The 26,057-nt window shown below is 42.6% G+C and overlaps 6 protein-coding genes across 11 annotated transcripts; 2 read left to right on the top strand and 4 right to left on the bottom strand.

The window, feature by feature from the left end:
- On the bottom strand, positions 1-2,865 carry LOC145707704 (uncharacterized). 4 transcript variants are annotated; one of them, XM_081785268.1, is made up of 8 exons: positions 2,824-2,865; positions 2,459-2,501; positions 1,995-2,102; positions 1,265-1,373; positions 776-1,069; positions 487-730; positions 337-443; positions 1-292 (listed from the first exon to the last, which is right to left on the bottom strand). In XM_081785268.1, exons 4-8 carry the CDS (start codon positions 1,355-1,357, stop codon positions 251-253), a joined length of 780 nt encoding a protein of 259 aa, XP_081641394.1. In that variant the 5' UTR covers positions 1,358-1,373; positions 1,995-2,102; positions 2,459-2,501; positions 2,824-2,865; the 3' UTR covers positions 1-250. The 4 variants fall into 4 exon arrangements, with proteins under 4 accessions (XP_081641394.1, XP_081641395.1, XP_081641393.1 ...); XM_081785269.1 differs by lacking the exon at positions 2,824-2,865 and having other exon boundaries at positions 1,908-2,102; positions 2,459-2,564; XM_081785267.1 differs by lacking the exon at positions 2,824-2,865 and having other exon boundaries at positions 2,459-2,564.
- Positions 2,866-3,277: 412 nt separating this feature from the next.
- Positions 3,278-3,589, bottom strand: LOC145706893 (histone H4-like). Its single transcript, XM_081784352.1, has one exon. The coding sequence runs from the start codon at positions 3,587-3,589 to the stop codon at positions 3,278-3,280; it is 312 nt and encodes a 103-aa protein (XP_081640478.1).
- A 3,905-nt stretch (positions 3,590-7,494) lies between these two features.
- LOC145707890 (brain-specific homeobox/POU domain protein 3-like) lies at positions 7,495-10,049 on the bottom strand. 3 transcript variants are annotated; one of them, XM_081785477.1, is made up of 7 exons: positions 9,433-10,049; positions 9,152-9,367; positions 8,858-9,072; positions 8,482-8,728; positions 8,072-8,214; positions 7,886-8,030; positions 7,495-7,845 (listed from the first exon to the last, which is right to left on the bottom strand). In XM_081785477.1, exons 1-6 carry the CDS (start codon positions 9,664-9,666, stop codon positions 7,889-7,891), a joined length of 1,197 nt encoding a protein of 398 aa, XP_081641603.1. In that variant the 5' UTR covers positions 9,667-10,049; the 3' UTR covers positions 7,495-7,845; positions 7,886-7,888. The 3 variants fall into 3 exon arrangements, with proteins under 3 accessions (XP_081641603.1, XP_081641602.1, XP_081641604.1); XM_081785476.1 differs by having other exon boundaries at positions 7,890-8,030; XM_081785478.1 differs by having other exon boundaries at positions 7,890-8,030; positions 8,482-8,719.
- Positions 10,050-11,624: 1,575 nt separating this feature from the next.
- On the bottom strand, positions 11,625-17,968 carry LOC145709229 (TATA-binding protein-associated factor 172-like). Its single transcript, XM_081786907.1, has 15 exons — positions 17,807-17,968; positions 17,428-17,587; positions 16,707-17,368; positions 16,624-16,660; positions 15,295-16,546; positions 15,118-15,205; positions 14,838-15,067; positions 14,713-14,793; positions 14,283-14,663; positions 12,838-14,240; positions 12,587-12,795; positions 12,336-12,496; positions 12,115-12,221; positions 11,872-12,068; positions 11,625-11,828 (listed from the first exon to the last, which is right to left on the bottom strand). Exons 1-15 carry the CDS (start codon positions 17,821-17,823, stop codon positions 11,681-11,683), a joined length of 5,133 nt encoding a protein of 1,710 aa, XP_081643033.1. The 5' UTR covers positions 17,824-17,968; the 3' UTR covers positions 11,625-11,680.
- A 931-nt stretch (positions 17,969-18,899) lies between these two features.
- LOC145707674 (dynamin-1-like) lies at positions 18,900-22,302 on the top strand. Its single transcript, XM_081785233.1, has 11 exons — positions 18,900-19,130; positions 19,174-19,837; positions 19,881-20,065; positions 20,140-20,326; positions 20,369-20,577; positions 20,623-20,763; positions 20,808-21,027; positions 21,070-21,254; positions 21,298-21,512; positions 21,554-22,025; positions 22,068-22,302. The coding sequence occupies exons 1-11, from the start codon at positions 19,023-19,025 to the stop codon at positions 22,092-22,094; spliced, it is 2,613 nt and encodes an 870-aa protein (XP_081641359.1). The 5' UTR covers positions 18,900-19,022; the 3' UTR covers positions 22,095-22,302.
- A 781-nt stretch (positions 22,303-23,083) lies between these two features.
- Positions 23,084-26,045, top strand: LOC145707675 (uncharacterized). The gene is made up of 6 exons (XM_081785234.1): positions 23,084-24,552; positions 24,593-24,843; positions 24,886-25,204; positions 25,256-25,464; positions 25,510-25,662; positions 25,703-26,045. Exons 1-6 carry the CDS (start codon positions 23,523-23,525, stop codon positions 25,784-25,786), a joined length of 2,046 nt encoding a protein of 681 aa, XP_081641360.1. The 5' UTR covers positions 23,084-23,522; the 3' UTR covers positions 25,787-26,045.
- Positions 26,046-26,057: the final 12 nt, after the last annotated feature.

Raw genomic sequence — 26,057 nt, 5'->3', positions numbered from 1 at the left:
TTATGTTTATCGTTTTATTAAGTGAACTTTTATTCAGTGAGCTTGAGAAGGGTACAAGAGCATAAGTCAGTACATCACGGTTTTGTAGAACTTCTGCGAATATTATATAGCGATGATAAAGAAAACATAAACAGGCATTTGAGGTGATAAATGAAAATTGATTTTTTGTTTTGATTTTTTGACGTTTTTTTTTGTCTAAGGCAGTTGACGCTGGTGCAAAGAATACGCATCGAATCGACGTTGCATTTTTTCATGAGTTCTCCCGTTTATAGATTCTCGAATTCGTAATTTTCTGAAGCGAGAAATTTTACAATTTATTTAAATCTGAAGTCAAACCTCTTCAATCATATCCTGGACGATCCATAAATCATTGTGATCTTTCAAACTATAAGTAGTGACGACTGGTCCTTTCTTACCACCCAGAGTTCGGATGGAGATCGTATCTTAATTCGTTTTTGGAGGACGAAGTATTCTACCCATTCTTACCACCAACAATTTCAGCAGTAGATAAACACTTTGTACCGATTCCATCTTCGTGAGCGTATTCTTTGTTGAAATCGAGCGGGTACTTTTTGGTCACAAAGAAAACTTTGAAAGATTGAGTGTATTCGCCAGGTCCCTTGCGCTGGAAGCTAAGTAACGGTTCGCTTCTTTCTGCCATACTTCGATAGAAGGGATCGCCACCTTCTACTTTGAGATACTCTGCGATATTAATTCCATCGTATTGTCGCTGAAAGAAAATATCACTCTTCTGGAAGCGAATGTGTCAAAGTACCCATTTGTTGTTGAGTATCGTCTCCACATCGGTGCCTTCTGGCACACGCCAGACCGTCGTCGTTGTAGTGGTAGATACTGTGGTCTCATTATTGTAAATACTAGTCGTGTTGAATTTTGAGGAACTGTTGGTTGAGGTAGAGACGTCGATTTCTATGTCAGGAAGAAATTTCTTCACACTCGCCTCCGCGGTCTTTGGTTGTCCTGTTTTATGCAAGATCACAGATGTAACAGTAAGCATACAAATAAGCACTAGAATTGAGAAAACGCAGTAGCCCAGTTTTTGCTTCCATCCCTAAACATTCTCTTTAAGTTTACGAGGGAGGGAAATTTACATTTTTTTCGTTCAATTCAGAATCTCTCATTTCTCTTACTTATTGCTATTAATCTGTTTTGTGAGTAATTCCTTAATCTGAACGTCTACAAATATGCGACCGATTAGTCTTGGGTAGAGGAACACTACTCCTTATCAAACTTGATGGCAACTCACTTTTCTCGTCTGGAAGCTGCGGAGACTGTGACTGAAGTTGTTGCTACGCTGGCCTTCCAGAAGGGTATATTCCAGATTCTCGTCTCTCTCCATACTGGAATCAGCCACTCTGAAATGAAATATTCAGTTTACTTCGCCATGAGACGCGTCACACTACAGTAAGAAGGGACGTCTCTCATGCTCTATAAATTCACGAGGGAGAGTTAACTTCTCCCCTCAAATGTTAACGTTTCCGACGTCTTTTGGTGCAAAATTCTGAACAAAAAGCTTGGAAATTCACTTTATGGCTTTATCTTAAAATAATATAAAAAATCTAATTACTCAGAGTAAAATGATAAAAATGAGTCATTTAGAGCCAATGCCACATTTTTCGTGAATGAACTTCATTAACATTCCTAGAACCATTAGCTCAATTAAACCATTTTCACCCTAACCCTAACCTAAACCCTAACAAAACCTACCCATCAAAGATTTCGATTTCGTTGAAAGTGTTTACTGTCATTCTCTGTATTTGAGTTATATTTTTGAAAAAAGAAAAGTGACTGAAGCTAAAAAAAACAGTCGTTCTCGAAACTTTTCTTCAAAAAGAGAAGCGAGACATGAAAATTGTGCAGAATTAGAATTTTGCTTTTACCGGGCGTACCTTTTTTAAACTTTCAGAACAAACAGAAGGGCTAGCTGTTTTTCATTTCTGTTCTCATCTGAGCTATATTTGATGAGTTCATCTCACCTGAAACGTCTTTAACTTGATCAGTTCTTGCCCGGAGCCCTGTCTTCTCTGATCGTTGTGACTTCCACGATAAGGCTTGTTACTACTTCCACCGGTTGTTTCCCATGTCTGAATCGAACATTACACTCGTGCCTTTCTTTTTCCGTTAACTCGTAAATTTTTACACTGTCAGTGATTAGAAATCGCTCAGTCTTAGTTGCCTCTGTCAATGTTATGGCCCCATCTATGAATAATTCTCCAACATTCGTAAATACACTCTTTTCGGTGTGCACAAAATCTTCCCTGCTTAGCGCATCCGACTTCACTGGATACAAAATCTATGATTGATATTTTTTATGAAAAATACCATTCTCGTATATTATATATAACTCATAAAACAAACTATTTATTTGAGAAGGGCCTTCTAGGGATAGACTGATCTCGATTCGCAAAAACTTATTTTTACTTTCAGTTCATAAATATACCTGAAAATCAGCTGATGGAACGTTTTCTTTTCTTCACCGATCTCTAGAATGGGGCAGTTATTATAAAGACATTAAAATCGGACAAGTTGAACGCGAAGGGGTTCAAAAACACGTGTGAACGTCCAAAAGAATACTACTCGTCTCGTGACTCATTTCTGAGACTTTGCTCAGCAGGCACTGGCCCCGGGCCAGATCACGGTTGTAAAATGTGCGAAATGGGCCTTCTAGCAACTTGAACTCGAGCTAATCTTAGTTTAGTTTTCACTCGCAAATGCCTCTTTTGTCTGGGCCGCGACAAGTTACGCTTTTTTATTTGAAGAGGATTTTATTTCTAATACTAAAGGGGCAACTATCACAAGGTATACCTGTGCAGTAGGAATTACTCTGAATAGCGGATAAGGTCAATTTACATCATTTAAAGCGGGTCGAGCCTTTGGTAAACACCTTTCAAAAAAAACGTAGTAAAAGCATTTGAATTCGAACGCAGCGATGCCCAACCACGTCTGACTCAGAAGGATGTGAAACAAAGGCCTCAGCTGAATTTCGCGAAACAGCAACCACACAGACTACTAATGCGAAGTTATTGACGAAAAGCAGTTCCCGATATTTGAAAGACAGCGATCGAGCATTTTTTCGATGACAACGAGGATCATTCATCGCGGATGGTCTGAGTCTGACTCAGGCTATATCGTCAATATCACAAGCCTTTCCAGGAGAATTTATGTTGTTCCCTGAGAGACTTAGTGTGCAATTTTTTTCGGATGTTGTGATTTGTGGCCCTTAAAAGGGCCGGTTTTTGCGAAAGCAGGAAAGGATGATTTATCCACCGAATCCGTAGAGGGTTCGGCCCTGTCGCTTGAGCGCGTAGACGACGTCGAGAGCGGTGACGGTCTTGCGCTTGGCGTGCTCGGTGTAAGTGACGGAGTCGCGGATCACGTTGTTGAGGAAAACCTTGAGGACACCTCGGGTCTCCTCGTAGATCAGTCCGGAGATGCGCTTGACACCACCTCGTCGAGCAAGTCGTCGGATGGCGGGCTTGGTGATGCCCTGGATGTTGTCTCGCATGATCTTGCGGTGACGCTTGGCGCCGCCCTTGCCAAGACCTTTGCCTCCTGCTCCTCGTCCAGACATTATTGGTTGTTCACAAAGTTTGATGTTTGTGAGTAGTGGACTGCCTCGGTCTTTCGGCGTATTTATGTCAGTGTTCGTGCGGTGTGGGAGACAACCCTGCCTTCAAAACAACAAAGTTCTAGAGATCATCATCAATCTATAACCGTTAAAGCATAACGAATGAGCTTTGAACAAAATTCAACTTAGTTCCTTTTTCATATTTTCGTCGCGCGTTGCTTGCACGGCAGCAGGACTTTCTTGACTAATCAAATGTACTCAAAAAGTATTTCTTTCGTTCTCGATCCGACGCGAAAATCACTCTCGAGGCTTATTTTGAGAAGGCAGACTCTACACTGCAGAGTCTGCACGAATGGCATACTAAAAAACTATGGCGGAAACAGAGGAAGATCTTCGTCAATCTTTGCGAGCCCTTTTGCTCACAGAGAAAAACGGAGCTGATGAGGCACTAGTTGAGAGAAAGTATGAAGAAGTTGTTGGTGAACCCCTAAGGCCTCTCATCAGGAGATTTGGATACAACAGGATTTCTGACAAAGAGTTTCTGAGCAACTTCTCAGATATCATGATGGAATGCTACGGACGGTTCTATGGAATTCCATTAGAAGTCCAAAGACCACTCGTCTCGTTAATTAATTCTACCGAGAATACGTACAACAGGAGAAACTACTATAACTCTTCGAGTTACGATCGTTCAGGAAAGAGAGACCAATGTTCAAGGAGTTTGTATAAATTATCATTGACTTGATGAACCACAATTTCCATTGGATTCTCCACCCGAAATCTACAGACCGTCATTACAGAGAGGCGGCAGAGACGCAAGAAGAAACGTTATACCCAGAAGCAAGCTATTCGTCGATGAAAAATGACAAGAATGAAATTCAAGAGGCTCAGAATCTTCTGAAAAGCAGATCCGAGTCTTCCGCCTATGAAGTTGAAGACCGCAGTTATGAGAAGTGCGATTATGAGAACGCTCATGGAGTCAGTCGACTCCCAGATTTACGACAACAAAAATGGAATCCTGAGAATAGATTCTATCTCCATCCGAATCACCCAAATCGAAAGAATGAGCAACAATTGATCTCTAACGACTTCAAATATGCTGTCAAAAGTGTTCATTCCGCCCCCAAAACGGAAATAGAAGCGAAGGCTTCCATCTCATCTTTTAATGTTTTGGACACAGTCAACCAAGAAAGATATATCCGTCCTCCGTAAGTATAATTGTAAAGATAAAATATTCCGAGTATCATTTTGTAGATCCAAACCGATTGCAATCAAACGACGTATAATATGGTCTCACAAAACTGGCTCAGGTATTTATCACATGCATAAAGAATAAGGATAAATTGAATATTTTACAGGGTAACTTGTCCATCAAAGCCGGATTCGACTGAAAGAATAAAGAACTTCCCGCTCTACGATTCCAAAAGTAACACAGAAAAAAAGAGAATACGATCGAGAAAATTTCCCGGAAAATTTAATTTTTCAATAAAAACTGTTTTGTTGAAAGTTTGAAATTGAAAAAGTGTTTATTTGATATTGGCAGCGTGAGTTTTACTACGGGCGAAGTGATGAATGGAAATGAGGGAGTTATTCTTTGGTGCGGCTCTGGTTTGGTTTTTCTAATTTATGAGTTTGGTTATTTATTAGTATTGAATTCTGGTTGTTAAATAATTCTCCTAGCGTCGTTTACATCTTCAATTTTCAACCATTATATCGAAATGAAAAAGAGTTCCCGATACCAAAGAGATTTTCACTGCCGAGAAAACCCTTCAAAATCCGCGCCAGGTTTCTAGGGCAGCTAGACTCGTCTACAAGTCTTGTAGTACAAGCCGTTATTATTTTAAATTATTGCAACACATTTTTTAAATGATAATTTGGGCAGAGTTACGAATGAATTACTAAAGTTATCACTTGAGAAAGATATGTTTCTCTAGTCGCTTACACGCTAAAAAATAGTAGCTATTGAAAACAAAACTCAAACAACTGTTATGTGAGGCGGTACGTTTACAGTGGTAAGCAAGTGAGTCGATTTGGGCTTGTTGAATATTGGGATCAAAGATTTATATAGGAGGGTATCGCCAGAAAGATGCTCGCATCGCCAAGCTCGTTTTAATGAAGTTCGTTTAATGAAGTTTGCTTGGAGTTGAGCTGTTTTCATATTTGATGAACGCTTATTTCGTAGTCTGCTTATAAATAATATGAATGGGATAATTTATTAGACCTAGTTAAGACTACACCACCCGACAGTTCAGGCCGCATAACAACGCCGTCAACAGTTGGGCACCGCCCTTAGGGCACCGAGCGTCGCGAATTTTGCGCCAATTTTCTTTTAAATTGGGTTAACAAATGCATATTTTATAAACATATATCTCCGACTCCTGGAGATTGACAAACACCTCACAGAGATTCGATTCCGAAATCAAAAAAGAGAAATGAAATCATAGACGAAGATTTTGAAAAAAAAAGATAAGATAATCGAAGTGAGGGCGCGTAGCGAGCGTCAATGGGTAAACAGTAGCCGTACTTCCGACATTCAACATTCATAAGAAGGTCGAGCTTAATAATTTAGCCCTCGCACAGGAGCCCCGGGCGCAAAACAACCTTAGTCGCATCGTAGAGTGAGTGCCAGGACGTCGAGCACGAAAGAGAGTAGACCCGCCTTTTCTAGAGGCGAGCTCAGGAATAATTGATGATCTTACCGACCGATTTGAGCGCTGCGGACCGCAGTGCTAGAGAGCTTTCCCTTGCCAATTTCTGTTTTGCTGCGTCGTACAAGCCCTGCTACTTCGTGAATCGATCTATACCAAGTCGAGGGACGCGGTGCACCTGCCTCTAAGAGTGTCGACGGCCGCCATCTGGCTAATGCCAGCGGCGGGCGTAGCTTTCATCCTCCTCGACATCTAACTTTCGCCCGCCTAATTACGACACCATAACGATGTCTTGTCTGACTTGTTTCAGAGGTAGCACTGCCCCGGAGAAAAAAAACGACGCAGTGCATTAGTTACAGCCCGAATAAATAACTTTGCTTTGATGCAAAGTCTCACGGGACTGCCAATTAGCCGACCGTGCGGGGCCCTCAGGGGTACTTCGTCGATCGAATTCAACTCGATTTTAAAGGTCGCAAGTATTTGCTCGACACAAGTTCAGCACTCATAAGTGGTTGAAAAGGGCTCATTCTTGATATTCGTGATGGATTTGTTTATAAACGGAGTTTCTTAGCTCTGGAGATGGGTCATAATTACACACTTCGAGGCACAGCACAGAATGAATTAGCGGAGATTAGCAGATTAATGGTGAAAAGCAGCGTTGACAAGTGAGTCTGTCATTTTTCATCGTAATGGACGCATTGATCGGGCGCACAATGCAACTTGAATAATTTATCCGTCGACTGGCACGGCCGGGCAGAATCTATAGCCGGCGCTCGATCATGCGACTCGTAGCTTGCCATCGCATGTAGCTCACTCAGTGCTGGAAACTACTACAGTAATGCCCAATCAATGGTGTTACTGTATTTTAGGGAAATTACAAGCGATCGATTGATGGTGCAATTTGTTTCCAGATTGCCGGAAACAGAATTAGCCGAAGCGCAAAATTATGCAGCTGCCTGCCACTCGTGCCCGTTGATACTCTTTAGCCATAGGCGAGAGAAGGACTTCCCCTCCCGCTGGGAACAGCCTGTAAATTACCCCATATTAGCCATGTCAGACAGGGCTGCCACCATTGCACGCCACTCAATTGCAATTACCTCGTTAACCAATGGTTATTGATAAGTTCTTAAACACGATTATACACACTTATCTGTGCGCATCATGGGCCTATTTATAATTGATAGCTCTCCGCAATTTTATATGGGCTATGCGAAATCGTTTACGAAGAAAAATGATGTCACTGAATGAATTGTTTCGTCATGTTTTATTTCTTAAATTAAAGCGCAAAGATAAATTATTAAACAGTGTAAATAACAGTTTGGTTTCATGAGGAGCACCACAATGGTTTTGGTTTTTGTTTCGGTCATAGTACTTCTAGATGGGTGAAGAAAGTTGTGTTCTTGATTGCTCAATCGCTAGTGTTCGTACTGGCTTGTAGTAATTTTGCGGTGGGTTTTTGAAGATAATAGAGAACTACTCGATGATCGTCCGCGCCAAGTTTATATACAGTTGTGGACTTGTTGTCCTTGCACAATAAGGAGTAGGGTCGGTAATGGCGTTTCCGCCGAACTTTCAGTTTGGAATATTGGCGTTTGTTGTTGAAGTAATTAGCTGAAGTCACGTTAGAAATGAGTTTCAAAGACAATCGTACCGACTATTCACTTTGGGCGGTTTGGTTGTACGCCGAGAACTTCATCCTCTTCTGCTTTTGCCGCTGATTGCAAAACCAAACCCGGACAACATTCTTTTTCAGATCAAGTTTTTCGGCGATTGCTGCGATTTTCTCCGAGCTAGGCCTAAAGACATGTTTTAATAGAGACAAAATGGAAGAATCAACCTTGGTTGAACTGTGAAGTAAGCTTCTAAGGATCGTTTTTCTGGTGCAGCGATTGATGTTCGTTTCCGCTTCTTTTCGTTTCCTGTGTAGCCATCAGCTTCTTTTTTGGCCTTTGCCGCGTTTTCGGCTCTTTCTAGCCAAGCCTAAGCTTACTGTTAGATTTTGCAATACAGTGGTTAATTCGACATGTGCGCCGTAACCGAGGGACTGATTGACAAAGTATTGAAATTTGCTCGTCACGCTTTTGTCAAAATATTAGATTTGGTCTGTCGCGATATTCCTCTTGGGACTACCCGCGGCGGCAGTTCTTGATCTTCTTCAAGCGAAACTTCTGCTCTCACGCTGAGATCGCAGTTACCCTCTACACGCGCAAAATGCATTCGAATTTGTGACAAGACACTGAACATTACCTGGAGTATAGGCTTGAGCGCAACCATATTGTTGTGCGAAAGAGTGAGCGACTCGAAGCGGCATATGGTACTCTGGCTGAGGCTGCCGACTCCTGGTATTTTCAATTTTCCCAGAGCTTGACCGACGTCTGCTTGAGTGACACCGAGCTTGATACGACGTTGTTTGAATCGTTCCGCAAATGCTTCCAACTCGCGTGGGTCGGTATCGTACTCCGCCGAGGCCGAAGGCATGTGTGTACTATTACCACTAAATTAAATTAAAAATGTTCAATGCTAAACAAAGATACTAAATTGTTAATTTTAAAATTTCGTAATGAATTAATTTATCATCAAGCGGATGTTGTAAATTTGTATCGATAATGAGGTGCATACTAACCCGTGAATTTGATTTGTTCCGAGACCGCTGTAGTGCGCCATCATTGAGTTTTGCGCGAGCCCTGAGTTCATGAGTCCGTTTTGACTGTGACTTGGCGCTGAAATGTACATGGCTTCGTTTAGACCCATCCCATATCCGATTGTTGGATACGCTTGTCCATCGGCAATTAAGCTTTCTGTTCCCTCTGCTCCAAGGCTAACAGCGTAAGATGATAGCTGAAAAATAAGGTCAATCAAGTGAGAAATAAGTTAACTTTTGGAAACACTATCAATTATTAATTCGTCTCTTAAATACCTGTGGAACAACAACACTAGGCGAGGATAAGTGGTGGGAATGGACCATCGATGAGTTCATCGGATAATATGTCGACGTTTCTGGCTTGAAGCTTACAGACGGTTTCACTTCCATGGGGGTAGACAAGGAAGAAGTATATTCTTGTTTTGCACTGGATGCCGAAAAGAACGTCTCATCAAAGCCAGTTACTCCAGCGAATAGGTTGCTCTGGAAAGCCTTTAATTATTTGTAAATAAATAAATCAAACTATCTACATAGAAATTAAAACTAATAGTACTCACAGAAACGTGGCCCGTGGCTACCGTCGTAATTGGAGGTTTTCTATCGATTGCTGATGCAGATGCGGCAGCAGAAATGATAGAGGAATTGATGTTATGGCTAGTGATTGGAGTCAGTGGTTGTGTAGGGACATATTTGTGTTCGATTTCTGAGCTAGGCGTGGTAGGAGTGGCAAACTCTTGTTCGTTTTCCATCTCAGAAACCTGGCTAGCTACCGGGTGGATTTCCGTAAGCATACGGTCTTGCACCAAGTTGTCGAAGTCGACTGCCGGATACTATCACCGGATGGCTGAGGAAATCTTCAATCTCTCTCTTATTGTCGATTAATAATTTCGTCTCTCGTAAATAATTGTTGCTCTGGGAAGGATTAAATTATTGAGTCCGAAGGTTCTTCTGTCCGGAGTCTTCTCTCGGCTGCTTTCAGCTTCTCGCTGCAGGCGCAGGCTATCTAGATGGCGCTATAATCTCCGCTAGCCACTGGTTCTTCAAAATCCTCGGTCGTGATAGCGAATTCTAGCGCTAAAAGAAGCTCTTTAAATATTTGATGCTCTGGCTGCCTCTCTTTGCGCACAAGGCTGCTTGATTTCAATTTAATTATGTTGTCGGAGGCTGTGCAGTCGGTTGCGAGCTGCAGGCGCTGCCGGGGCGCTCGCTGTGGGCGCTCCCGTGCGCCGTCGACTCTCACCAGATCATTGAAAGCGAATCGGATTCGCTTGCCAGATGGAAGAAGCAGACTCTCCGTAATTATGTACTTAGGAGCTCAGGCGATCTATTCCGCTCGATACCGAAGCTATTCAGACTTAAGACAGCAGTACAACCATTCCTTACTTGTCCACACTTGCCATGGGCTTTCTTTAATGATCAAGTAATGAACATTAATCGAGGGCGTAGTCTTTTAATAATGAAGTAGCCATCTCGTCAACACACTCCCCAAATTTTGAAAATCATTTTGAGAAACATGAAAGGTAAAGTCAAAGAAACGAAGAAGACACTGAAATTGCTTGACCTTATCGGGTGTTGAATAATATAGGATTCAGTTGTTAGCGATGATTTCCGAAGTTAAAAGAAAGTTAAAACTCTTGAAACGTAAAATATACAATTGGGCGTATTAAGTCGGCTATTGAATAATTGATGCCCCGAAGGAATTGGAACAAACAGAGCATTGTCGCAACTGTCGTCGGCAGTGGCTACCGCATGAGCATAGCAAAAATGGAATATGAAAGTTAGCTTTTGCGAAAAGAATCGGATAAAGCGTTTTGTGAAGCAAATTTTTCCATCCTAATTAGGGCAATTTTCAATTTTTTTTTCAAATCGGGAAACACCAGTGGTTACAAAAGTACATATCTTCACGATAATGCCAGTACTATACTGGTTGTAAGTCCAGCATGGAATTCGGACTTAAAATATTGCGAGCAATATTTCAATATATCTGAAGTTTGAGAAAAAAATAATGGTAGAGTTAGTCTGCTAATTATTTATCCATTTTTTGTGTTGTTCATGGAAAAAAGTACCACTGTTTTTATCTGAAGATATATTATTTCTCAGACACGGGCAAATTATTCACTTTAATCATCTGCAGAAATATTGATGAGGTTCAGGGCCTGAAGATAAATAATAAAAGTAGTCCGAATAATAAAATTAAAGAATATCCATTATTGATTACAGCCGTGCCACTGGAGCATGTTCGTGATGAGAGCTCACGCCGATATTCGAGCAACATCAAAGCTAGATACAACTTTACGAGAGATCAAGGTGCGATCAAGGAGAGTCTGGACTGCGTAATCAGCCAGGAAGAGAAATTAGCCGTGCTGATTGCAAGCGCTCTGTCCAAATTGGACCTGTAATATAATTACGCTCGCAAGACACTCGACAAAGTACCGTATACTGAATCCTCTAGAGAAATATGCCGCCCTCGATGCAATTGCTAGATTTTTTGACGTTCGCTCTTGATATTTGTCTTGGCAAATTCTCCCGGGGTGGACCACTTTGACCAGTGTGTAATATGGGCAATGCTAAGCATTGATGTATCGACAGCGTTCAATGACAATCGATAGCCAAGCACACCGACCGGCCGCTTCTCCCTGATGACTACTCTTCTCAAGAGGCGTGAGCCAACCCTTGAGTAAAACTTGCTTCACCAATTGAGTCGCACAAATTGGAATTGATGGATCAATTTCAGAAATAGCATCTCAGATTCCGTAGAGTAAATGATTTATTAATTAAACTTTGAATTCTTGAATAACTGAACTTTCATTGGTTGAGCTTTTGAAGGAACTGGTTTATTTCGTACTCGGAGTCATATGCCTCGCCATCCCAAAGTTCTCCAAGCTCATCTACAAGCGACTGAATTGATTTCGATTTTCCTTCTTTTTGCTTTTGCTGGTTGGCGGTGGATTTGCTACAATGCGTGGTTATTTTTTACCGATTCTAAGGTGTCTTACTCAAAGTTGAACATATCTAGAAGCTGGTGAGTATCCATTGTACTCATGCTGGAGTTATCCCCAGATACCAACGAGTTAGCAATATTGAGCTTGAATTTTTGCAGACCCATTATCTTTTCCTCGACGGTGTTTCTAGTAATCAAGCGATAGACGTTGACTGTCTTTTTTTGTCCGATTCTGTGCGCACGATCCATCGCCTTGATAAAATTTTATTTATGCAAATAGGACCTAATTAAAACTTACCTGAAGGTCCATTTGGGGATTCCAATCGTGCTCAACGAAAATGACAACGTCGGCACCCGTCAAGTTAAGTCCGAGGCCACCGACTTTCGTTGTCAAGAGCAGTACATCTATAATTTCGAATTAGAGAGGCAACGCGTAAGCAGTCAGGGTGGGGACCCTAGGTATCCACTTGGGTGTGAAAATCGAGCATTTTCTTAGTGAATTAATAATGAGGGACTTACCTATGGTAGGATCTCGGTTGAATCGCGAGACAATGCCATGTCGTGCTCCAGCTGGAACAGAGCCGTCGAGCCGTGAGAAGGAGACTAAAGGCATTTCATGTTCGAAAAGGTCTCGCGCAATTATATCGAGCATTGATTTGTGCTGGCAGAAGATGAGCGCTCTAGAATGGTGATTTAGCTTTTTAAAAATCAAAGACTCTTTTCAATGAATGTTTTTCCGCATGCGATGAGTGCCCCCATGCTGCGCTCACCTGTGCTCAGAAACGACGGAGTCTTCGCGTTGGCCAATGCCACACTCTGTCAGCAGCTGTTTCAGCGCTTTGATCTTTGGAGCATTCTCAATGTCACGAAGGCTGCTTCGATTCTTGTCAAGGTCGCTCAAAATGTTATAGTAATCTGGATGGGCCGGCGTAAGGACAAGAGCAGGATGATTGCAAAGTTTTTGAAGGTATTGAATAGCCTAAACAGTGTTTTTTTCTTACGAGTGTAAATAAGAAAATACCTGGAAGATATGGCCAGCTCTCTCTGATGTATCTTTGCGATCGTCGTCAATGACTTGCTCGATGCGTTTTTTTAGTTTTGAGCGAGTGAACTCTTCGTAAAGGCGTTTTTGAAGGGGACTCAGTTCGCAATAGAAGTCTTGAATAATTTTGGGAGGGAGATCCTTGAGAACATCCGACTTGACTCTTCGGAGCATAAAAGGTAGGCATTGTCTGTGCAGAGCTTGAAGTGCGAGAAGACCAGCTTCCGGATTTTTGCATCTTGGGTCGCGTGAGTTTAATATTGGGCGACCATAAACAGTGTTAAATTCTTTTTCTGTTCCAAGGAAACCTGGCATGAGGAAGTCAAAAAGAGACCAGAGTTCAGTCACGGTGTTTTGTATGGGCGTTCCAGTGAGCATTAGACGATGTTTCGCTCTCAGAGAGCGTATGCTTTGAGAAACTTTCGTTTTCGTGTTGCGGATGACGTGACCTTCATCAAGAACGCAATAGTTCCACGTGTACTTATTGAAAAAATCGATATCGTTGCGGACTACTTCATAGCTAGCCACGACAACATTGAAATGATTGCTAGGTGACATGAAGATTTCACGCAGCCTCTTACGTTCCGTGCCATTTCCATGGTAGTGGATCATTGATAGACTTTCAGGAACAAATTTTTGGGTCTCGTCATACCAGTGACCAGTTACAGAAGGAGGAGAAATGATAATAGATTTGACGTCGCGCTCGCCATTTTCTTGACATCGATAATGATCAGAAGCGACTGTCAAAATTGTCTGGAGAGTCTTGCCAAGACCCATCTCGTCGGATAGGATTCCATTGAGTCCGTACTTATTGAGAAACATTAACCAATTTACGCCGTCTTGCTGATAAGGTCGTAGCTTAGCGGCGAAAGGGATCGGTATTCTGTAGTCTTCAGCTTTGGACTGATCGAAGAGTTGACTTAGAAATGATAGGCTTTCTTCTCTTTTTGTTTTAAGCAATTTTGTGAGTCCTTCTTCCAAATCTTTGGAGCCAGAATCAAGGGGCATAGCTTTGAGGAGTTTCGCGAAAATACTTGAAGCAACTTGGCGAACGTAAAAATCTTGCGTCGACATTACTTTCAGTACCGGTACCATAAAGATCGTCGTGAAGGGAAGAATTTGGTCACCAAGAGAAATAACAATTTGGGCGAGTATTTCTATTGCACCTTTCTGAGAGAACTCGTTTGTACTTTCCAACATGTTTGTAATCGAGTCGAAGATTTCGTGAATTATAGTCACAGGAGCAATGGTACAGCTTTTCCCAATGAAAAGACTGACAAGATATCTAAGAACGAAATTTCGATAAGAAGCGAGAGGGATCGAAGATTTTAACATCTTCATCATGGTCGTTGATAATTCTGGAATGCGGAAACACTCGGGTCCTGAAGAAGGCAAATTATTATTATTTTTCGAATGTATCTTACCAATGTTCACAACGAGGTAAAGTTGTTCAATGAATGAAATCGGAAGTTGATCATTGTCGACGGGGAATGGCAGTGAAGATAATTGCTCCCATAGGAGCGGGAGTTGTTCAGGCAGTTCATGACGATAGCGCAAGATGAACGAGGTCAAAATGTGGGAAGCCGAGAGCCGCCGATAGGTAAGAGCAGTACGTTCGCGGCCGTCTTTTGCACTGAGAGCTTTCTTTTTTTCCTTCTTGCTTTGTTTTACAGAGTCTCTAAGGTTAGTGTAATAGCTTAGAATTATATTGTTGGAGGAGAATTGCGCGGCGCTGCCACAGAGACGAAAGTATTCTATATCATCTGCGGAGAAAATTGAGCTAGGGGAAGAAAGCAACGGCAGGACTAAAAGTAACACATCATGAGTCATGACCATAGGATTAAATAGACTTACAAGAATGGTCGGTAATGCAATTTTTAATGAGCGATTTCAAAAGCTTGGGCGTAAAGTTCGGCGCGAATTTTTTTGCAGTTTCTTAATTATTTTTTTGTGAAGAACCCTCCTGGTCTAAAACTTACCTATCAAGCTACAGAAGGCGGTTGCTAGGATTTCACGTGTAAACTTATTTGAGCAGTTTCGTACACTTTCCAACAACGGTTTGACAATAGGATTTAGCTTCGTTCCTGGAATGTATTCGTTTAGAAGCAGGGTTGAGCCCGCGAAAGCATTTAGAGCCGAGTGAAGATGTTGTTTGACAGTTTCTATTTGGTGAACTGACCCAGTGATTTCGTCAATCCATATTTTTGGTCTTCACTTGGGTTAAATATTTCTGATCCCATTTCCAAGGCATCGTAAGGCGAGATTAGGTCTCCATGAAGGTCGCGGCCGATTGACAGACCAAGCTTTCGAGATGATATCTGTAATGCAGTGAGAGGTCCTTTGAGCTCTGCAATGGTTCTAATTGTATCGTTTACGATTGACGGCAATTAAAACTAAAATTTATAAATGAACTCTTCTATGTTTTCAAAGTTTAACCATTTCCTAGAAATACTGGAGTACTGTTGAGAAGGTCGAAAACGACAGGGAGGAAGGGGTCAATCCGCCGTCCCTTTCGTACCATCAAAAATAATATCTCGGCGGCAAAGAGTCGAGTGTATCCATTTTCCGATTGGGTAATTAGATTCATCAATTTATCATCTAGTGCGCCATTCATTTTTAAGAATATTTCGGAAACCATGTAACAGAGCGTATAACGAGTCTCTGCAGAAATATCAATATCTTCTTTTCCGCCTAGATAGATAATTTCATCAGTGAGTGCTTGTTCTTTCAGAATTGAGATTAACTTCGAGTCGATAGGTCGTCCATCTCTTGTCGTTGTCAGCGCTATCCACAAGTCAAGAGTAGCATCAATAATTTCCATTAGAAGGTCTGGACTTCCGGCAGCAACTGCGCGCGCCCAAATTTGCACGGCACTTTGTGAAAGCTTAGATTTTGGATTTTCGGATATGACAGTAAAGAAGCATCTGTTCAATGTGTCTTGAAGAACAATGTCAATGTTTTGGACGTTTTCGTAGGCGAGCATTGCAATCACACTTTCCAGGGTGGCTTCTCGAACTGTGGAAAGATTGTGGAAGATAAGGGGAAGGAGGGCTGCAAGTACAACGCCGGCATCATTTCCAACGCAACCGAAAACGAGCTCTTCTCTTCCATGATTCATAAGCGCAGACAAGAAGGTCACAGCACTCGCAGTTGAAACAGTTAAGTCGTCGCCTTTCAATATGTTGTTCCAGGCGATTCGACCGAGCTCGATGGCCCTGTGCATATGCTCTCGGCAGATGAATTCAGCACAGTCTGTCAATATCAATGCCGTTACTTGCCGACAGTCTTCAGAAAAATCGTCGAGGGCGCTCATAAAGAGTTGATACATGTAACTGAAGTTGAATTCTAGCAGCTTTGAGTCGATCGCAAATACCCATCGAAGACCAAGGAGACCACCATGTCGTATCGGCCAAATGTCACTTTCTTCTTCGAGCGTCGCTTTTCCGCTGACTCCAGATTTGACAAGTGACGATAGCAACTCAACGACTTGTTGTACTACTTCTGCTGGAAGTAACTGGCAAACGATTCCAAGGGACTGTGAAGCAGTCTCTCGGATAGGAGCGACCACTGAGTCCGAAACAAAGTCACCGAATCTGTCAAGATACAGTAAAATCACCAAACGGAGAGCGATGTCTACCAGCCATTCTTGTTTTTCTTCTTCAGAAACAAAAGCAAAGACAGCTTTCGACTAGGGTTCCGCACGATTCGAGGCGTTTTGGCACTTCAGCCAATCAGCGCGCTCCATTTCAAAAAAATGTAAAATACTGGTGCCAAATACAGGAAAACGGTGAATTTTTGAGATCTTTGACCATTCTCATTGAATTTCTGTATAGATTTTACCCTTGTGCATCAGAATTTTATTTTTGTGCGATAACTTTTTTCGAATCGTGCGGAACCCTACTTTCGACTGTTTCAACAGGCCACGAATAGCGCATGTGGCTCCGTGTCTATGGCCCCAGATTTGACTAGCAAGAGCGCTTCTCGTTCTTAGGTAAAACCATTGGAGAGGCCACTTCGATGCGAAGACAGAAGGAGGTGAGTCGTAAAGGGCTTTGAGGCTGACTTGTGCTTCCATTTTCACAGTTTTATGCCGTTTTGATGGAGGTTCGCTTCCGGTATCCAAGTCTTCGTCAGTGACTCCGAGAATATCTCTCTGGCCCGGAAAGCTGCCTAAACCCAATCTCTCTTCCATCCGACAACGTTTTGCCCGTAAATACTCTTCTTTGCTATCAAAGCCCATCGATTTAAACTGGTCTAGATCGTCGACGAACTCGTCTTCTGAACATGCCATAAGTGGCACTCCATTTGAGATGATTTCTTCCAACGAGAAGGTCTCCATCTTCAACAAAACAGGAACATCCAGTCTTTCTCCATTTTCTTGTTTGATGATTTCGTCTTTCAGGGGATTATCGCATAGGTCTTCGAAACTCGGCGGAAGATTACAGAATATTTGCTCAATCGCGTCTGCTGCATTAATTCTAGTGTCCCACTCAGCATGTCCAAGATATGTCTACTTTTGGCTCTTCTATTAGCTTCAAGTCAAAAAAGACACGCAAGTTATATACGCACATGCAAAGGAGCCGGTCCCTTTGATATGTTCGCCAGTAAGTTGTTGAGTTCGAGGGGCTGCTTCTTCTGAACCTGGCCGAGTTGCTTGGCGGTTTCCACTCGAGTGACACGTGTAGTGGCATTTTCAAGTAAAAGAAGCAATCGGTCTAGCCGCGTAATGCTACAAATTTAAAAATCATTATCCTGCTCAGTTGTTTTCCATCAAGTCGTAGTGACTCAATTTTACGCTGATTTTATCGGGGTAAATCAAAAGGCAAGATCTTTCGGCTTTTACGAATTCTGCGTTAATTAGGGATTGTCACGAGCTGGACTAAGAGGATAATTCTACAGAAGTCACGTAGTGAGAAGTGGCTGTTTCTTGGCGTGCGTAGGTGTTTACCTTTGGTAATTTTCCATCGCTGGGGCATCCAAGGCTGAGAGTGATGGGTACTGGGCGCGCGCGGGCCGAACTGCGATTCCGGTTCGAGTTTGCTTCTTGCCAGATGGCTGCCCAACAGGGCGGACGATCTCGGCGGCGAAAAAACGATCAAACGACGACGAAAACGAGCCAAAACCATCATTCTGAGATCATATATATAGGCTTGCACCGGGCCGCCCATTGGCCAAGGCGCGCCAGGGCGTCGGCTCAGACCAGAGGAACGAACCAAAATCGCGCAGCTCGGAAAAAGACAAACCTTCAATCGAGCTCTTTGTTGCATATTACAGTATGCCAGTGCCAGTATTAGTATGTTCATCCGCGCATACGCCTCGTCCCATAGACATCAACTACAATCTTTAAAATCACGCAACTCGCTCCCACACTAAGAGACTAAATCACCTCTATCACATTTCATCATTATCTTTTCTCGTTCTGATTTGTAGTGGCCAAATTAAACAATATTTTAAAAGTATGATAGAGAAGAAATTTGGAAAAAAATTAAAAGAACATGGCTTAAATTTATTTCAAATAGCATGAATAATATAATATATTATATTTTAATTTATTATAATAACAAGTGTTATCCTTAATTTATTATTTTTCACAAAAGCCTCTCAAAAATCCTAACGAAATATTTGAAGCACTAGTGAAGAATTTATTAGACAGCACACACATTGAACTTGAATATTCCCAGAAGCTTTGGACCAATTTGGCAGCTTGAATAGATTTCCTTCCGAAAGGAAAACAAAGCCCCACAATTCACATTTCTTCGTCGGAGAATTCAGCCCAGAGATTTTCATTTATTTTTCGAAAAGAAGACTTTTATACTGAAGCATACAGTAATTATCCGCGAAAATATGCCTGCAATCGCGCATGTCATGTATTATTATACGAGTTTGATTTCGGTAGCCCAAGGGAAACTGAATTGATCCCCAAATCAATATCAGAGGGCTTTTTCTATTTTTCACAACTCAGCCGCGCAATTACATTGAAAACCTTTCCTTTTTCCAAGCACGGCGAGTGACTTGCTTCTGTTGACATTTGAGTTAGGCCGCTGCCAGGCTCAACGTATTTTCCTTCAGATGGGCCTGTGAGAACGCGCGGGAAAGAGCGAGAATAGAGCTGCAGATAGAGAAACGAGCCCGCTGCCGAACCGACAAACGAAAACAAGCAGAGAATGAGCGACATAGGAAACTCGGGCATGGAGCAGATGATTCCACTCATCAACAAGCTCCAAGATGCCTTCCAGCAGACAGGTCAATCTCTGGATATCGATTTACCACAGGTAATCTTCCTGTTTCAAGGAATGTCGTTTACATTTATTTAAGATTGCCGTCGTGGGCTCGCAATCAGCTGGAAAATCCTCGGTACTAGAAAACTTTGTCGGCAAAGATTTCTTGCCGCGAGGAAGTGGCATCGTCACTCGTCGTCCGCTAGTCCTTCAACTGGTGAACAATCCCCATGGCGAATGGGCCGAGTTCCTTCACGCCAAAGGAAAACGATTCACTGATTTCAGCGAAGTGCGAAACGAAATTGAAGCAGAAACAGACAGAATGACCGGCTCGAATAAGGGAATTTCGCCCGTTCCGATTAACCTTCGCGTATTTTCGCCGAACGTATTGAACCTGACACTTGTTGATTTGCCCGGAATGACCAGAGTCGCTGTTGGTGATCAACCGGCTGACATTGAAAATCAAATCCGCGATATGCTCCTGCAATTTATTGGGCGCGACTCTTGCCTCATTCTCGCTGTTTCTCCTGCCAATACTGATTTGGCGAATTCCGACGCGATGAAGATGGCAAAAGAAGTAGATCCTCAGGGATTGCGAACCATAGGAGTCATCACAAAGCTCGACTTGATGGATCAGGGCACAGATGCCCGCGACATCCTTGAGAACAAACTTTTGCCTCTTCGTCGGGGCTACATTGGTGTAGTCAACAGAAGTCAGAAGGACATCGAAGGGCGAAAAGACATCAAAGCTGCAATGACAGGTATGCATTGGCCAAAGAAACAGTTTGTCATTAAAATTTTCAGCTGAGAGAAGGTTCTTTATGAGCCACAGTTCTTACCGTCACATGGCAGACAAAATGGGTACGCCTTACCTACAGCAAGTGCTGAACCAGCAACTCACAAATCACATTCGCGAGACGTTGCCTACCTTGCGCAACTCGTTAGCGAAGCAACTTGCTAGTATGGAAAAAGAAGTGGCTAAATTCAAGGTAGGCAGATCCCAATCGAACATAGCGCTTCTTCGATGAATAGCAAGAATAATTGGGAATAATGAATGTTTCAGCATTACACACCAAATGATCCCAGTAGAAAGACGAAATCGATGCTACAGCTCATTAATCAATTCTGCAATTCGTTCCAGGAAGTCATTGAGGGTTCAGGCAGTTCGGGAAGCTCAGTTTCAACAGACCAGCTCACCGTGGGAGCGAAAATAAATCGCCTCTTTCACGAGCGACTTCCACTTCACATTGGTAACGTGTTAATGAGTACTAATTAGGCAATTTTCATTTTAGCCGAGCGCAAAATCGATGAGAAGCATCTCCGAAAGGAGATCAAGATTGTCATTCAAAATATTCGCGGTGTTCGATCAGGTCTCTTCACTCCTGATTTGGCCTTCGAAAGAATCGTCAAAGAGCAAATCGAGCAGCTCTTTAGGGCTCCGGCAAATCTTGTCGAGCAATGCTGCACCGAAATTATAAATGCAGTGAGAAATTGCTCAGAGGTACAAATAATTGTAAATTGCTCTCAACTGACTCTCATGATTTAGCCGATGAACACTTTTCCAATGTTGAGAGAAGAGGTTGATCGAATTGTTTGCGAGCATATTAGAGAGCGCGAAAATCAATGCAAAGATCATGTTCGAAACCTCATCGACTTTGAACTGGCATATGTCAATACCAACCACGAGGTTTGTTTATCTTTAATACACAAGTGCTAGCTCCTTGCGTTTAGGATTTCATTGGCTTCACGCAAGCAGCAGCGTCCTCTGTTCCTTCCAAGAAACAGAACACTGCTGGAAATAACGTTATTCGTCGTGGCTGGCTTGGCTTGCAGAATACTGGTGTAATGCGTGGCGGAAGTAAAGAGTTCTGGTTCGTCCTTACTGCGGAAACTCTTTCGTGGTACAAGGACGACGAAGAAAAGGACAAGAAGTACATGGTCCAGTTAGCAGGTGACTATGGCTTATTTCCACCGGGCTAACTTTACTTTCAAGATAATCTCAAGCTCAGAAGTCAGGAAAGCCACAATATGTTCGGTGCTAAGTTCACTTTCTCCTTGTTCAACACTGAAAATCGAAACGTCTACAAAGACCACAGAACACTTGATTTGAGCGTACATAACGCAGAAGACTTAGAATCTTGGAAGGCGTCATTCTTACGAGCTGGGGTCTATCCAGAGGTAGTTGCGCTTTGAAAGTAGCAAGCTCACGTGAATTGTTCAGTATCAAGCTGAAAAGGAAGATGGCGCAGAGGAACAACAAGAGCAGAGAGTCTCAGCGGATCCACAGCTCGAGCGACAAGTCGAAACGATCAGGAACTTAGTCGAGAGCTATATGCTTATTGTGACGAAAACGCTCAAAGATATGACCCCGAAGATGATTATGGGTGTGATGATTAACCACACGAAAACATTTATTGCGGAAGAGCTCCTTGCAATGTAACTAACTCGAACATATACGGCGAGAAAACTCTTTTTAGGATTTATGCGCAATGTGACATAAACATGATCATGGAAGAGTCCGATTCGGAGGTGCAGAGACGGGATGATATGATCCGGATGTATAACTCACTGAAAGAGGGACTCAAGGTCATCGGAGATATTAACGTATCGACAGTATCTACCTCAGCGCCCCCGCCGGTTGACAATTCGTGGATCTCCGAGTCCTCCGCACCCAAGTCGTCTTCCGCTCCAATAAAACCAATGTCTAAGTCTAACCCAATACCCCCATCATCAAAAACGAACCCTCCACCTCGTCCAAGCCCAGCGGGTGCCGCATCCTCAATGTTGGGCCGTGCTCAGAATACTCTCAACGCCATGAATCAGATAAATTCTGGAATGAACCAGCTTGGCATCAAGCCTTCTCACGCTGCGCCAATGATTCCATCGCGACCCGGCGGAAATAGACCTCCTCCAGTCGTTCCAAAGCGTCCAGCAGGCAACAAACCACCCGTACAAAGTTAATTCCCTTTCATGTTCTAATTACAAATTTAGTCTATTCCTTCACGCCCAAATTTCTGAACACGACATGACCTTGGCTATTTTCTTCAGAAGTTTCCTATTCGAAGGCGCCAATATCCAAAAATCCTTCACTAGTCCACATTCAAGAAAAAAACTCTCGTTCTATAATAAATCTTGTGCAATGTTCTTTTATTCTTATAAAACTCGTTCAAAAACCTTTCCAAGCTACCTATGAAACAAAAAGTCCAAATAAAAGTTACTATTGTAATGAATAACACTGTCTCTGTAATTATATATTACTTCTTGTAACTATTTAATTGAGTAAGATGGTTATTACATTTCCGAGAGCCTTGTGAGCTGTAATCTGCTCAACTTCGTTCTGACGTCTCTCTTTGATTTACACTTTCAGCACTAAATAGACTTGAAGTAATTATGGTCACAAAATTATTAATTTCAAGCGTACTTACCCATTTTCTGTCTTGTCCGCTCTTATTATTCACTCGTTCATAAATAATCCTGTGCCATAAACCGAGAAAATAAATGAATTCTTTTCTCTCAATTCAGATGCCTCATGTTCCGAGTAAATTCGAAGTTATCCTCCTTGCCATGTCCGAGCAGTCCGATTTGCACAAGCTCATTCTGTCCGTTCAACCACTTGGTCGATCCCAATACCATTGACACTCAGGAGAGACTTTTTGAGTTGGACATAAAGACATCAGCTGCTGCGTTTGGCCTAAATTACTGTGGCATCCGCTACTAGTTGCCGCTCCGTTTCACTGCTACTAGTTGTCGCGTGGGTCGCATTTTTATCCTTCGCGCTCACCGCTAAAAGTTGCCGCTTAGGCCCCCGCCAAGGGGAATCTAGGGCGCATGACCCGCCGAGAAAGGGCAACTTTCGCTTGAGCGCTGAAGAGAAAGCGCCCATTTTCACTGCTACTAGTTGTCGCGAGGGTCGCATTTAGGCGGCAACTAGTAGCGGATGGCACAGTACTCTGAAAATATCCCTGACGAAATAGAAGATAGACCGAACCAAAAAGATCTTAATCAAATTGGCGCCGTCAAGCTAGAAGGACTGGAAGATCATCAAGGCTCGTACAGTGGTTTTCTCATCCAGCTCCGCCCAAACCTGGACCAACATATGTCCCCTTCGAGAATCTTTGCAATCCAGAAGGTGACCTCAAACCGTATCTTCCTGATCTCCAGAAAAAAGCTGCAGAAATACGCAAAACTCAGGTGCAACAGGTGAAGCAAGAAGTTCACGTGAAGCAAGAAGTGACGACACATACTTTTTCGCGGCGAGCTAGTCGAGAACTTCCGATTATTGTCTTAGACTCGCCACCACGTGCTCCAGCTCCTATCTCTATAAAAAACGAGCCTCAGGTAGGAGGTTATGAGGAATCTGACACCGGACCTCAGCAAAATGCTGATATAACCATCAATACGAAATGTCAATTCGAATTCGCAGCTTACAAATCGAAAGTGCAGGAAATGAGACGCCAAAAAGCAGAAGCTGAAGAAACGGAAAAGCTAAAGGCAGAAAAACAGAAAAAACCGGACAAACCAGAAAAGTCGAAGCCAAAAGAGGAGAGAGAAAAAGCAAAACATCTCGAGAGGGAAAAATCGAAGAAAACCGAGAAGGAAAAGAAACATGCGAAAGAAAAAAGCTCGAAAAAAACGCACAAAGAGAAAGAGGAAGGAAAAAATAAGAAAAAACGATCACGAGACGAGACGCCATCCACGTCTACAGACACTCCAAAAAGACGAAAGAGATCATCGACGATTGAGGAGTACGTTCCCGAGCCTGTCTCAAAAGAGCTTGTTCTTGATACGGGATATGTACCACATTGTAGTGGTGCACCAGTTACTGCGACAACTCCTATAAAAAGCATATTAAAAAAGAGCTCAGATAAAGAACGACTGCACAAGGTCTCGTCTGCTACTGAGTCATATCTCGAGAAGAAAAAGAAACAGCTCAAGCCAGACGCTGATTTTTCTAAGAAAAAAATTGCCTCTGCTGCATCCGATGAATCCGCGAAGGCGTTGCGTCCATCAATTCCAAAGCCGAAGCCTAGAGACATCAATCAGGATCTCTACAAACGACTAACCGAAGCTGAACCTATTCGAAAAACACCTACAACAAAAATGGGAACAGAGTACAACCCTGCTGAAAAGAATCCTCGAATCGCTCACGCTGTTTCGAATGTTGCTTTCAGATGCGTACCCATAAAAAATTGCAAAGTTCCTATGGCTCAACGACAAACCAATCTAGAACGTTTGCAAAAGGCATTGGTTGAGAAGGTTCAACCGGATAGACCTCCACACGGAGACATTCTCTCGAAGCAGGTTGCTCTTGAGATCGAAAGGGAGCTCGCTACGAAGGCTCAATCGAGAGGTGGCTTCAGCAACGCTATGAATGTAAAGATTTCCCAAGTCAGGAAGGCTAATTTTGGGGATCCCAGATTTCAGCCAAAACATGATCTGACGAAGGTTCAAGCAGTTTCGATGAATCAGGCTTTAGGTACTGTTTATTTCTAAACATAAAATCATCATCTGTTTAGCTTGTCCTAAACTATCCAAGAAAATCAAAATCAAACCGAAACATGAGCTCACGAAGTTATCTGGTGATAGGCTTTATAAGGCGATGTCAACGTACATACTCAGTAGGGACGATCAGTGGGATTATGGCTATCCCCGAGCAACGGAAACAAGTAAAAAAGTCGTGGTGGTAAAGCAATCCTACATGGACAAAATCAAAAAAATGACAACTGGTCACCCACAAAAGAGAAGATGCTGCCGTTGTCAAGCTGAGGTAATGAACAGCAACCCAATCCGAAATCATATAAAAAATTAGTTTGAAGTAGATGTGGCTGACGGAAGTGTTTCTGAAGGAGATTGCTACTACCACTCAGGGAAACTTTATCCGACAAGAACGAGTCATGAGTATAGTTGTTGCGGCGGCGGCACAAATTCTGATCCCTGTAAGTTTTCGGACAATCATGTGCATGAGGAAAATCGACTCGACTTAACTGGATACGACAGGCTCGCCTCTCTAAAGAAAGTCAATGCTGCCCATACAGATAGTCCTGATAGAAATCCTGCCGTGTTCGCACTCGACTGTGAGATGGTCTACACAGTAGTCGGCTTCGAGTTAGCCAGAGTAACGATTATCGGTAAGTAAAAGCATCATATCAACCATATAAATGTTCATATGTGAATTTTAGATGAAAAGATGGATATAATACTGAATCAGTTCTGTAAACCTGAGGGCGCGATCATTGATTATAATCAAAAGTATTCCGGCATCTCAGAAGCAGACCTTAGATCATGTACTGCTGATCTGAAAGAAGTACAGAAAAAGGTCCGTTATCATCTCTCGGAGGACGACATATTAGTTGGGCACAGTCTTGATTCCGACCTAAAAGCCTTGAAAGTAAGAAAGCTTCTCATTGAGTTTATGCTAACTTTTAATCAATAGTTGCATCACAAAAAGTGCGTTGATACGGCTGCTGTGTATCCCCATAAACGTGGCCTTCCCTACAAACGTGGTCTGAAAACACTGATGCGCGAAGAGTGTGGAAAGGTGATTCAGCAAGAAACAGAAGATGGGGCGTTCGGTCATGACTCATCGGTAAAAAAGTTTCTTTGTTCTTACTCTATTCAAAACTTAGGAAGACGCAAAAGCAGCGCTGGAACTAATGTTCAAGAAGTTAGAAGAAGATCAAAAAGCTGGAAAATTTAGCGACGACGACTGAACTCATCAATTTTGATCTGTACATAAAAAAGCATATTATTTGGGTGTGAGAAAACTGCAGTGCGATTTTGAGCGAAAATACTTCTAGTTAGCTCAAAATGGCTCCACTGATTTCCGCACTTATTTATGCCGCCACAAGGTTCCCTATTGTTCACTCACGATCTGTCGCATACGATTACGGATAAATCACTTAACTAACGAACCTTTATCGACCTGTTCTGAGTATACGCTCGGATTGCCACATCCTATCACTGCGAGCTCCTTCAATGAGC

Source organism: Oikopleura dioica, chromosome XSR (assembly GCF_907165135.1).
Source record: "Oikopleura dioica chromosome XSR, OKI2018_I68_1.0, whole genome shotgun sequence".
Lineage (NCBI taxonomy): Eukaryota > Metazoa > Chordata > Appendicularia > Copelata > Oikopleuridae > Oikopleura > Oikopleura dioica.
The sequence above is the reverse complement of the archived record's forward strand: the minus strand, read 5'-3'. Positions and strand labels throughout refer to the sequence as shown.